The sequence below is a fragment of the Carassius carassius genome, chromosome 30 (assembly GCF_963082965.1).
Source record: "Carassius carassius chromosome 30, fCarCar2.1, whole genome shotgun sequence".
In the NCBI taxonomy this organism is placed as follows: Eukaryota; Metazoa; Chordata; class Actinopteri; order Cypriniformes; family Cyprinidae; genus Carassius; species Carassius carassius.
Genome location: NC_081784.1, coordinates 26,548,520 through 26,561,848, shown reverse-complemented (window position 1 = coordinate 26,561,848; position 13,329 = coordinate 26,548,520). Strand labels below are relative to the sequence as shown.

Sequence of the window (13,329 nt, the reverse complement as noted above, 5' to 3'; positions counted from 1 at the left end):
GTACTCAAACAGTACACTGACTGAACTGCTGTGAAGAGAGAACTGAAAATGAACACCAAGCCAAGCCAGATAATGAACGAAAGATTGACTCGTTCACGAGTCAAGAACCGGCTGCATTGGTTTTCGGATCACCAGTAGTTCTTTCGGACAGTTCAACTCAATATACCGGTTGAAGATAACTGTTCACCGGTTCTTTTGTGGTCGACGTAATGGCGTCATTGACGATGATTGCCCTTCATTCAAGCCTTCGGTTTACCTGGGCTCATAACATTAGCATAGAATCAGTTCAGAATCAATCACTAAAAGAATCAGTTCGGTTCAGATGCTCTGTGTGTCATTCTGCTTCACACTGAATCACACATGCGCAGTATCATCACATTAAAAAAGTTAACAGCTTAAGTCATTTGTGGATTAATTGTAGTATTGGAGAGGCGAACAATTTTAAACGATTCAGTTCGATTTGGTGAACTGGTTCAAAAAGATCAGGTTACATCGAATGATTAGTTTGCGAACCGGATATCACAAACTGCTGTGTTTTGAACTCTCTCACAACAGACACGGAAGAGAAGACAATGATGGATAAAGTCATAGTTTTTGCTATTTTTGGACCAAAATTTATTTTCGATGCTTCAAAAAATTCTAACTGACCCTCTGATGTCACATGGACTACTTTGATGATGTTTTTATTATCTTTCTGGAAATGGACAGTATACCATACACACAGTTTCAATGGAGGGACTGAGAGTTCTCGGACTAAATCTATATATATATATATATCTGTGTATTATGTTTAAGCATAATAAAAAAACAAAGAAAAAAAAGAATAAGAAAGAAAACCTTTGTTACGTAGTTGTCATGAAAATTTAATTTCTTACTCTTCAGTTATAAATGAACTGAATCAATAGTTTGGTCAATTATTATAATTTTCTTTTCTTTTTTTAAACCATCAACCAAACCAGGCTACCCACTTTACACTAGAATTTAAGACTCGGGATCTGTATAGATCTCTCAATTTATTGTTTTAAAATATGCATAAAAATAGCAAGCTATTGCAAATAATACAGAGATGCTGAATTTGCATGATAGATTTCTCGCTATGAGTTTTGCAGAGAAAATGGACCAAAAATTATAAACACATGACAGATGGAAGTCACTAACTTCCTGTTTTTGTGTCTTTAGGTCAGACTTGTGGCGGCTTGGTACAAGGTCTCAATGGGACTATAGAGAGTCCTGGCTTTCCCCACGGCTACCCCAACTATGCCAACTGTACGTGGATCATAGTTACTGGAGAGCGGAACAGGATACAGTTGTCATTTCACACCTTTGCTCTGGAGGAGGACTTTGACATTGTCTCCATCTATGATGGACAACCACAGCCGGGCAACCTGAAGCTGAGGTGAGGCCTATGCTCCTTGCTTCCCATCGCTATAGCTTTACGGTGCCTTTGTTTTGGCCTAATATACATGGTCACATGCATTTTTATGGCTTTTTGTTTCAGGTGTAAAAATATATGGATTGTAATTTTTGAAGGTGTTTCTCCATGCTTTCCATGAGTTGAGGCTCTGTATCAGATACTTAGACCCTACGAACTGCACTTTATTGAAATATAACTTATCCAACACCATGCTATATAATGGGTGGTGGGTCTGTTAGATCCGACTAAAGGAGAAACTCCCATTAAATTACAGCTACAAGTGCTGGGAAAGACGCAATCACAAATGCAGTTCTTAGAGTCAAAGGTAAATTTATGCTTCCTGAACATAGCTGTTAGAAGGATATATTGCAAAGTATTTTGGAGTTTGAAGTGTCTAATGGATTATGAAATAATTAAGAGAGAGCGAGAGAAAAAAAAAAAAAACAAGTGCATAGGCCAAGTAAAAATGGATGGTGTAGATGAAGAATGACCCCGTATTCAGTGAACCAGGGTTACATACATAATTCAATTCAATTTTCAATTCAAGTTTATTTGTATAGCAATATTTATGATACAAATCATTGCAAAGAAACTTTACATAAAATTAAATTTCTAAAATGTTTAGTATAAGCTTATCAGTGGTGACCTTTCAGTTTATGTGCATATGGCAGAAATTTTTGGAAAAATCAATTATGAAATTTGGGTACTGTTGGTGGAGTTAGTGGTGTGTGCTTTCTGGGAGCCTCTCCAGTGGGCTCTCATGCAAAACAGAGTTTGTGGCCTAGCAATGTATAGTGCAGTATGTAAACAAGGTAGGGGGGCAGCAAAGGTCCCTGATAGAAAGGTCCCTAAATAATAGAACAATCCATGGAGGAGTGAATGGAGGTAATGATGAAGACTGTAGCCAGGAAGGAAACAAAGGAATGAAGACCCAGTGATGAGCCAGGGAGGAGATGGTGGATGGAGGAGCCATGGAATAATGCCCAAAAGACTCACAAGGATGCCGGACCATGGCAGAAATAAAAGAGATGGAGCAAGAAGGAAGGAGGGACAATGCACAGCGAGAGACCCAGAAGACTGTGGTTGAGTCCTGGGCTCAGAGTGCGGTGTGGTGCAGTGTGATGCAACGCAATGTGTAAAAAGACAGGAAGCAACAAATGCCTCGTTTATAATGGATATGTATAATGAAGCCCATACGGAAGTGACTAAAACTGCAATTCATCGACTGGCCACTTGAGGCTGGCTGCAAAAGGGAGTCAATCCCATTGACTCTCCAGTGGGTGACGCGCGGTGATACACTGCCAAGATGGCGATGGCCCGCTCCACCCACTTTTGGTTTCAGAAACTCTCTTCATGTTTCAGAAACTCTCCATGTTTTTATACAGTCTATGGTTCAGACGCACTGTGTGCCAGTCTGCTTCACGCTGAATCACGCATGCGCAGTATCATAAGCTCCTCGGTTCTCAAATCGGACGTGTCCGACAGAAATGGTTCTCAGTTCAGTGTACTGGTGATCCGAAAACCGATGCAACCAGTTCTTGACTCGAGAGCGAGAACCACTCCAGCAGTGGGTATGTACGTTCCTTATCTGGCTCGGCTCAGTGTTCATCTTCAGTTCTCTCTTCACAGCAGTTCAGTCAGTGTACTGTTTGAGTAAATGAATTACTCCAGGATATTGGTTTATTTTGACTCAGAGGGAGTGTCAGCCATGTAAAAAAAGTTAACAGTTTAAGTCATTTGTGGATTAATGCTTATCAAAGATGCGAAACAGTCCAAAACAAATCAGTTCGATTTGGTGAACTGGTTCAAACGGTTCACTAAGAAGAACCGGTTAAATCAAATGATTCGTTCGCGAACCGGACATCACTAATTGGCAAAGTGAAGGCTTAAGACAATGCAAGAAAGGATGAAAGCCAGAATCAGAAACGATCCCTATATGTTAAAAGTATGGTAAAGGTAAAGTGATTATCTGGCAATATCTGTGAATTGCTTGAGTCTATTCATATTAGACACAACAGGACTATATGTAAATTCTAAGGCCATATGCAATTGTAAAATGACAAGATGCGCATATGTCCATTTGCGAATGTATAGTCTTCTGCCATCAATACCCATTAGCCGCTTTTACACTGGCCAGTGCGAGACGGGGCTAACAGCGAGCCGGGTGGAACTAATAGCCTCGGACCTCCAGCACAGAGGCCGAACTCTATGGCTGAAACCATGCCACGTCATGCCAGTATCCTCGCGGCACTCCTGTAAAATCCGCCCTAAACATGCCTTCACTGGACTACGTCAAACAATACAAAGTTCCACCAGCGAGAGGGAGATGAATTAAAAAATCGCTAAATAAATATATTATTATATTATTATACAGCCTATATAAATATATATAGGCTGTCGTTTAGTCTTCATTTAGTCTTCATTTCCAAATGTGGACACCACACGCAGCTATTGACTGACCACGAACAGGAAATATAACTTATTTGCTATATTTTTGATTCGTTAATGTCTTGCTGTCTTGTTGTTTTTGTATTTTTTATTTTCTGTGAACAATTATTTTGGGCTAAAAGTGTGTTGTAATGCAAGTGTTACTGAACATGTACCGAGTAAAATATTACTGAAAATAGATTAGTAATGCCTTCACTAATGCGTTACAGCAAAAAGTAATATGTTACTGCAATGCATTACTACTGTCTTTGAGAAGTTTAATAAAAAAGTGCATACATTAAAAAAATGTGTCTCACACGGCTCCAGGGGATGAACAAAGGCCTTCTGTAGTGAATCAATGTGTTTTTGTAAGAAAAATATCCATATTACAAACGTAATAATCACTTTAATTTCGCTTGTGCTCACTGTTGTAAAATGGAAGCAGTTCCAGGGACATGACGTACTGTATGAGGTCAGCATTGCACATACGCAGGTGAGTCTCGTGAAAACCAACATTTGTTAACAGGAGCAAAAGAATCAAATTTCCCTTTCAATACTTCACTCGTACTGCGTTGAAGACGCTTATGGGAAAAACTCATTTTTTCTCCTGAACTGAAGCCTTATTCAATCACACAGTAAAACTGCACGGCCATTGGTTCGTGCAGTGTTATTAAAAGAAACCAATGGCTCGGCAAAATGGGAGGGGAATCTGGCTATGTATTGCCCGCTTCGCCACAGGAATTCAGATTTCTTCTCCTTCAGCGACGACGTCACATCGCTTCGCTGATCTCCGCTGAACTGCTCGCCGTTGACACGCCTCGCACTGGAACACGACTGCCGGTCCCCGCTGCAGATACATCGTTTCCCTGCGGCCATCCGGCGAGAGAGAGATTGAAAGAGCAAATTTCTCTGAAAGAGCCTTTTCTACGGCGTTGTTTCAAATGCCGTCTCGTCATTGCAGCTCGTGCAGAGCCCCTCTGTACGCTGATGAAGGGCACAGCCAGTGTGTCGCGTGCTTGGGGAAACCCCACGCTGACGCAGCACTCGCGGGGAATTCCTTTTCTCATTGTGAGAACATGAATATCGCCTCTCTGCGCTCGCAAATCGCTTTCTTTTCAGAGAGTGATCTTGCTCCTCACAAAGCAACAGGATGAAAGCGAGCTCACGCCAGCTCAGCCCCCGCGTGCCACGAGTGATCTGGTCTTGTTTGGACGGACTGAGGAAGAAATGCTAGAGGACAGCATGTCTCTAGCTGCTTCAGATGCTGAGGAGCTGTCAGGCTCGCCGGACCCCGCCCCCTCGATGTTATCTGAACCCAGCCGCACGAAACTCGGGATGAACGCCGAACTTATCCGCGTTCTCTCCAGGGCAGTGGATGAGCTGGGTCTGGAATGGTCTCCTCCAGAGGAACCATCCCGTAGCCATCTGGATGAATGGTTTCTGCCGGGGCACCAGCAAGCCCCTCGTCAGTCCCATTCTTCCCGGAGGTCCACGATGAGCTTACAAAATCGTGGCGCGCCCCGTACTCGGCGCGCTTGCGTACTTCATCTTCATCTGCACTCACCTTGATTGACGGTGCTGAAGAGAGAGGACACGAGCGATTGTGGCCGCCCATCTTTGCCCGCCCACGGCTATTGGCTGGAAAGCCAAGGCCAACCATCCGTCCAAATACTGCCGTACGATGTCGGTGCTCGCCGGGCGTGCTTACTCATCGGCAGGGCAAGCAGCCACGGTGCTCCACTCCATGGCAGTGCAACAAGTCTTCCAGGCCAAACTTCTCGCCCCCACTGATGAGTCTGGCCCGGATGTCGCCACCCTCAGGGAGCTGAGAAGTGCAGCAGACTTGGCACTGCGTGCTACCAAGAGCCCTGCCCAGGCCATAGGGCGCTCGATGGCTAACCTGGTCCTCCTGGAGTGCCACTTGTGGCTTAACCTCACGGAGATCAAGGATGCTGACAGAGCCCAGTTACTGCATGCGCCGATCTCCCCCAGCGGCCTCTTCGGTCCAGCAATTGAAGGGTTCACTGAACACTTCACAGAGCCACAGAAGTTGTACCAGGCGATGCGACACTTCCTGCCAAAACATGCTTCATCTGCCGCTGCCAGTCGCCCCAGACAGGTGCCGACTCGTCAGCCTCTCAAGCAAGCGCCCGCTGCTACCACCGCTGCCCAGCCTGTGAAATCCGAGCCTCGACACAGTTCTCGCTCGGCCACCAGATGGTTTCAGTTCCCTAAACGCATGGGACCCCAGCCCAAGGTAGTGCTGGACCCTGTGCCGCCGCCGTCATCCTGATCTACAGGAAGACTGAAAGACGCTTACTTTCACATCCAGATAGCCCCCCGTCACAGGCCGTTCTTGAGATTTGCCATTCGAGGGTGTGGCTTACCAATACAAGGTCCTCCCCCTTGGGCTGTCTCTGGCGCCTCGCACGTTTACAAAGTGCATGGATGTGGGTCTCTCCCCTCTCAGGCAGAAGGGAATCCACATTCTCAATTACCTCGACGACTGGCTAGTTCTAGCTCAGTCAGAGGGGGAGGCATTGGGTTACAGAACTTTGCTCCTCAGCCATCTGAAATGCCTGGGGCTCAGTGTGAATTTTGCCAAGAGTTCGCTGTCCCCCAGCCAACGGATATCGTTTCTGGGAACAGTGTTAGACTATGTTACGATGAGGGCAACAATGATGAAGGAGCACGCGGCGGCTCTACAGCGACTCGCGGCCTCTTTCAAAATAGGTGCTTCTCGCCCCAATTTGCATGCTCTTGGCCATTTTTTGCCCAAGACTCAAACTCTGCTCGTATGCACTCGGTCCCTTTGGTACTGAGGCGATACGAACACAGGATGATCAGGCTAGGCCAGACGTAACCTCACTGAGCTTATTCTGCTCCTAGTTGCTATTGTCATATCTTGGTATCACAGATCAAGTATGATTTCGTTGGTCGTCCCCCGTTCTTAGCATGGCGTGATTGAACTGTCTTCCACGCAATACTCGTTCCCGTATTTCAGGGAACCGAGGTTACGTTAGTAACAAGTACATTTCCTTACTTGGCTTATATCTGTCTCCTCCTAGCTTATATTGAAATATTCAGACATTCTTCTTTAGAAATCCTTGTTTTGTACTTCTAATTAGTGATCATTGTTTTGTTTTGATCTCTCCACTGCATTTCCACCTGCGTCACTTCTGAGCAGCGCATGCACAAAGCTGACCTCATACGTTATTCCCCTGGAACTGCTTTGTTTACAACTGTGAGTGCTAGCTAGATTAAAGTGACTATTACATTTTGAATATGGATATTTTTCATACAAAAATGCATCGATTCACTACAAGAGGCCTTTGTTCGCCCCCCCAGAGCCATGTGAGACAATTTTTTTTTTTTACTGGATGAGCTTTTATTAAACTTCTCAAGGAAAAATACAGTGCAACACCCGCTTAGTTTGCAATAAGCAGCTTGAAAGATCAAAGACCATTTTTTTTAAATAACTCTAACTGAATTTGTCAGAAAGAAGAAAGCCATATACAGCTAGGATGACTTCAGGGTGGGTAATTTATGGCTTAATTTTCATTTTTGGATGAACTAACCCTTTAAATACATTATGGGTTTGGTCATAAATTTATTACTTTTTTATTATAATTTTCAATCTCCTTCAACAAGAAATTATATTTTTCAAAAAGAAAACAAAGCCTATTTTAGTTATTTTAATATATGTATATATTACAATTAAGCACCACTATCATTATATTAAGAAGTTATTATTATTAAAAGTTATTATTTTTATTATTGCAAAATGTAATTTCTTATTTCTTTCAGTCAATTTTATTTTTAACCTGCGCTTCAGGAGATTCTTCTTTAACACCATCTTATAGTACATTTTGTTTTGAGGTGAGATCTGTAAACACAAGTTTACTGTGCTTTGAACGTAATGCAAAACTGAATGCAAAACACTGAATGTCATTTTATGAGTCAGAGGCAGATGTGATGGAATGTGAAAGGCAATAAGGCTCAGTTGACTTTGAGCTAACACAAAAATTGTGTCAAGTATCACTAGAAGACAAAATATAAAATGTGAATATTAAAATGAAGTGGGGATTGTTGAGGATGCATGCTGTGATTGATTGCTAAACAGATTTTCGGTTTGATGATGCCATCAATGGTGTATTGATGTATTATCCAGAAGGTGGTATATCAATGGTGCATTCAGACAACAATCACATAGAGGCACTTCTAAATAGAGTCATTTACCTTTAATGAATACAGTTGAACAATGGTTCCTCTGGCTGTTTAGTATTATGCATCTGATCTGATCAGTGCTAATACTAATTAAGCAGGAGCCATTACCACAGGGCAAGCGTGTCGCTCAGAAGAGTAGAGCTCAGGCTCTCTGCTGTGTATCTCATGGGCCATGATAAAGCTATGTCTTACGGCCTTTAGAGGCTGACACCAAACATGTTGTGACAGTGATGTTAAACTCTGTATATGACACATAAATGCCTTTGTTAGCTTCACATGCTTTGCTTGTTGAATTGAAACCTATACGTCAGTCACCAGCTTGTCTGCGAGCTTTGTCTCCCCACCACAAGGTGTCATTGAAACCTTAATGCAGCCCTTTTTTATGCTAATGCAATGCCAGTATCTTACATGCATAAGAAGGTACCCTACATTCAGAGTGGGAGAAAAAAATAGGGCATGCAGAGATAACCAGTCACTTGAACAAATCCAGCACACCAGATAGAGAATCAAGCTAGCTGAACTAAGAAAGCATTTTGTAAAACCGAGAAGTGGGAAGGGTGCTTTACTCTGCTAGTCCTATTGTTACACTTTGAAAATTCTATAAGCTTCTTTATGCATGCTCAGAAAATATATAAAAAGTTATTTTTTTTATAAATTTCTAATTTCTTAAATATTTCTACAAGTTCCTATAAAAACAATACAAAAGAGAAAAGTATGCGAGAGACAGAGAAAAAGAGAACATGGGGGAGAAAAAAAAAGTAATGAAACTTCAAAATTGACAAGGTAGTTTACCAAATTACCAATAACAAATGTAACTGGTTTTATTATTATTGTTAATTTCTATATATATATTCTATATATATATATATTTATCTTTATTTTATTTTATTTAATAGGACAATATAAGGAGAATCCAGAAGGGATCAGAGAGTAGACAGGGGAAAGGACCTCAAGTCAGTGCTTGAACTCGGGTCAACCAAAGCTCTGTTGCACGATTTGTCAGAATGCTGTCCATAAGGCTATTTGGGGAGAATTCTAGAGACAATAGAAAATTCTACAGCAAAATGACTATAATGAGTTTTATATTGTAAAATAAATAATAATAATTAGAAAAGTAGGAAGTAAAATTTCGTTATTACTTACTAACCATCAAATTATCTGTATTACTTTCATGCTTGTGTGGAACAGGAATATCATATTAAAGCATAACTAATATTAAATGTTATTATATGATATTATAATTTGCTATTTATATGTATTCTGACACAACATTTGGAAGCAAAAATGAGAATGTTAGTTTTTTGCTCCGAAAATGTTTTAATCATGTACTAGCCCAACTGATGTGATGCATCAGAATTGCGCAGCCCTCTGTACCAGAGATGTGTTCAGGTTGCTGGGAGCAGGCCAGAGAGAGCACTACACTCACAGCAGAAGAATGCATCACTTTCTTGCTGACTGATAGCAAACATCACCAGTGCTGTTTTATGCACATCAAACACCTGCCATGGTGCATATGCTCTCCTCTGAGGAAAGTGTCACTCTCAGGTGTTGCAAAATACATTCACAAGCACCAGAGATGAGTGATTAGACAGGTAAAGAGAGAAGTTACTCTGCTGAAAGGAAATTTAGAACTATATCAATTGGTGATACATGGTGTTGTGACAAGAACTGTGTTCGGTGTGTGTGTGTATTTTGCCAACAAATACTTAGATTAAGCCAAAATAAATCATGAAAATTACTATTCTATATTATATTCTTTGTTCTATTTTATTTTAAAGTGCTTGCATAAATACATCAGAGCCAATGTACCATTCCAGTGAAGATGTTATCATTTCCCAAATAAAAATGTGTTCCAAATCCCAGTGAGCTGCCTACTTGGGTATTATTTTAAGGCATGAAACTGTAGGAATATGAAGGCTGTACCAAAAGGAAGGCAGTATAATTATGTTTCCAATACACCTCATTCTGGCCAAATTTTTAAGTTGCATAACTTAGAGCCTTCACAGAGAAGCCAATCCCATTAAAGGGTTAGTTCACCCAAGAATTAAAATTTGTCCATCTTCTGCTCACCTTCAAAGCATCCTAGGTGTATGTGACTTTCTTTTTTCAGAATAATCCAATCAAAGTTATAATAGTAATAAGTAATAAAAAAATAAAAAAATAAAGTAATAGAACGTCCCTCACACGGCTCCGGGGGGTGAATAAAGTCCCTCTGTAGCGAATCCGTGTGTTTTTGTAAGATAAATATCCAGATTTCAAACATAATAAACACTTTTTTTTTTCTCACTCCTGCTGACTGTGGGGAACTAGAAGACGTGCAGGCGGAAGATGGAAGATCTCTGGGAAATGTACCTCTGGGAAATGTAGGAGTCTGGATATGTATTACAGATGCGCGCATTTTATTTCACGCCTTCGGAACTGTTGACAACAAACATCCGCTTACCCCATTGAAAGGCTTGGAAGAACAAGGACAAATTTTAATATAACTCTGATTGGATTATTCTGAAAGAAGAATGTAACATACACCTAGGATGCTTCGAGGGTGAGTAGAAGATGGACAAACTTTCATCCTCGGGTGAACTAAACCTTAATAATGTTTTATGATGAGCTCAAGTAATGTCCATTCAAAATGTGGAAAAAAATACGAGAATTATTAATGATAAATTCTTACCTTTCAATCAGTATCAAAGTGTATGAATAAAAATAGTTAATAATAATGATTAAAATATAAAACTTTGACCCATTTTTTGTGTGCTCATATATTTTAATGCTTATCAGAGTATCAGGTTTTATAGCTTAGCAGCATACCAACACCAAACAAATTAAATAAAGATTTTCACTAAGTTGAGCAACAGTAGCTCTTTTGTGTAATTGGACCAGATGGACTAGCATTCACTTCCCATGTGCATCAATGATCCTTGTGTGCCCATGACCCTGATTCTGTTTCACCGGTTGTCCTACCTTGTACTTTTGGTCGAAGTCTTGCTGTTTTGCAACCCATTCTCACTCCAAAGGCGTCAAAAACCGAAGCATGGTCAAGCGCCTCTAGCGTCACTTTTATGATGCCAAATGTGCCTCTCGCCATCGCAATATCGAAGCACTACGACCTTCATTGCTTTCAGTGGGAAACATTTGGCGTCAATATTCAGACGCCGGTGGCATGAGATGTTTATCGCTATGAATTCACGTTCAAGAAGTCTCATTCAGCACACATCGCGATACTTGCCATCAGTTCCACAGTTTCGGTGAGTAGTCTTAAATACGCTCTTTTAATGCCTTTTATACAATGTATTCTGTCTTCTTTATTAATCAAATTAGCGCCATATGTTTAATTATTATAATTATTATTTCGGTCATCCGCGGCTGTCTTTGAGTTTCATTGTGTTTAACTAAATGAACACAGCGGCTAACTAGTGTGATTAAACTCTATCTGTCACGTGACGTGCCATAGACCTTCGATCCGTTTTATATTAATTTCATGTTCCAAGATGTAAGTTGTATTAGTAGTAAAATCATGGTAATCACGACACTTACAATAGTAACAAATGAAATTTGAAGTTAAAACACAGTAAACGGGACATTTACCATGTTTTTACCACAGCAACTGTAGTTTTACTCTGGTATATTAATAATCAATACAACAATACGATAATCACCAAACTAACTATGTTTGTATCACTGTAATGTTAGTGTTTTTATGTGATTTTATATGACAGCTATCACAGTAATCATATACGGTACCATGCTTTTAATACTTTTTAATGTAAATCTAAAAAAAAAAAACAAATTAAAAATAAATAAATAATAAAAAATGTATTTTTCCATCTTTAAGTTCATTCATATCAGTTTATATCTAAATATTTTGCTCACAGATCATTATTAACATTCTGTATATAATTCTATTTTATTTTCTCTCCCCTTTTTTATTATTTTTATTTTTAGCTGAAAAGACGTAAAGGAAGCGGTCATCCCAGTGGTGTTTCTGGAGAGGTATTCCTTCAGAAAAGGAGAAGACAGAAAGCTGCGGACATTTGCAGCAGTAAGTCTGTGATAGTTTCACCTTTTATCAAACATTCCTGCTGTCATCATTTGTACAGCATTTGTTGTTTATTAAACTGTTGCACTGTCCAAATACCCACACTTGCCATGTTTGCACTTGACCACTTGATTACTTATTTGACGTATTTCCTGTATTTGGCCTAGTGTTCGAGTGAGCATGATGACCACAAGTGTGTGTCGAACTTTTCATGACCTGATGACTGTGTTTCCCAATCCTGGTCCTGGAGAACCCCAACACTGCATGGTTTTGGTGTCTCTCTTATCTATGTTTACAGAGATTTTTAATATCTAATTATTAATATCAATATTTCACATACTGTACATTGGACAGCTTTCCGAGACCTCTTGTGAGATCTTGGCAAAACGTCTGACGATTTATTCCAAAACATGATGTATGATGGGATACACTAAGAGTTGTATAGCGCTCCGGAGCAGTATTGGAGAGGTTTATTGTGTGTTAAGGACGCTGTGCTTTGGCATTATTAAGACCGGGGACAGTCTTGTGCACACACTGTCACGTACACACACTCTCAAGTGGCCAAGACTGCAAGTGTGGGTATCTGGACAGGGTCAAAGTCTTAAAAATGAACCCTAAACACAGTCACACATCACAGTCTTAATAATTCAGTTTAACACTTGTATGATATTGTACAAGCCCCAGGACTGTCTCATCTGACACTATCAAAATAATTAATATGACTATAGCTTGCTATTAATTACTTGCTTGCTTTCAATAATGGATGCATTTAACATTTAATTATACAGCATCTTTACAGAGGCTGCTTTTATGGTCTAAACAAAACCCAATGTAATGTATAAGTTGCATGTAATGTAATAATATTTCCGTCCTTTCTGTCTTACAGGATTGTTTGCAGATAACACTGTAGTTCTCCATCATGCACAAGGACTCTCACCTCGTTAACTCTTTATCCCCCCTACACACACAAAAATGGTACCTTGATAAGTGATTAGACTTTGCAGTGGTTTGATTTTTGCAGAAGATGTAACTTTGTTTTTAATTATAAGCTCATAATGAATACATTACAGAACCAGTGATGAAAACAATAGTTAAAAATAGTATTTTTCATATTGATAAAGCATTGTGTTCTTTTTCAAGCTTCATACAGTAAACTTAACTTGGTGTCTTCCTAATGCTTTTATCATAAAAAAAGCATCAGTTCTCATCAAGAGTTTTAGTAAAA

General features: G+C 40.1%; 1 protein-coding gene across 1 annotated transcript in view; it reads left to right on the top strand.

Moving 5' to 3' along the window:
• Positions 1 to 13,329, top strand: part of LOC132110975 (CUB and sushi domain-containing protein 1-like) — a 648,917-nt gene that overhangs the window by 188,027 nt on the left and 447,561 nt on the right. Inside the window, exon 2 of the mRNA XM_059518126.1 lies at positions 1,180 to 1,396. Within this exon, the coding sequence (XP_059374109.1) occupies positions 1,180 to 1,396 (217 nt within the window). The remainder of the gene's footprint in view (positions 1 to 1,179; positions 1,397 to 13,329) is intronic.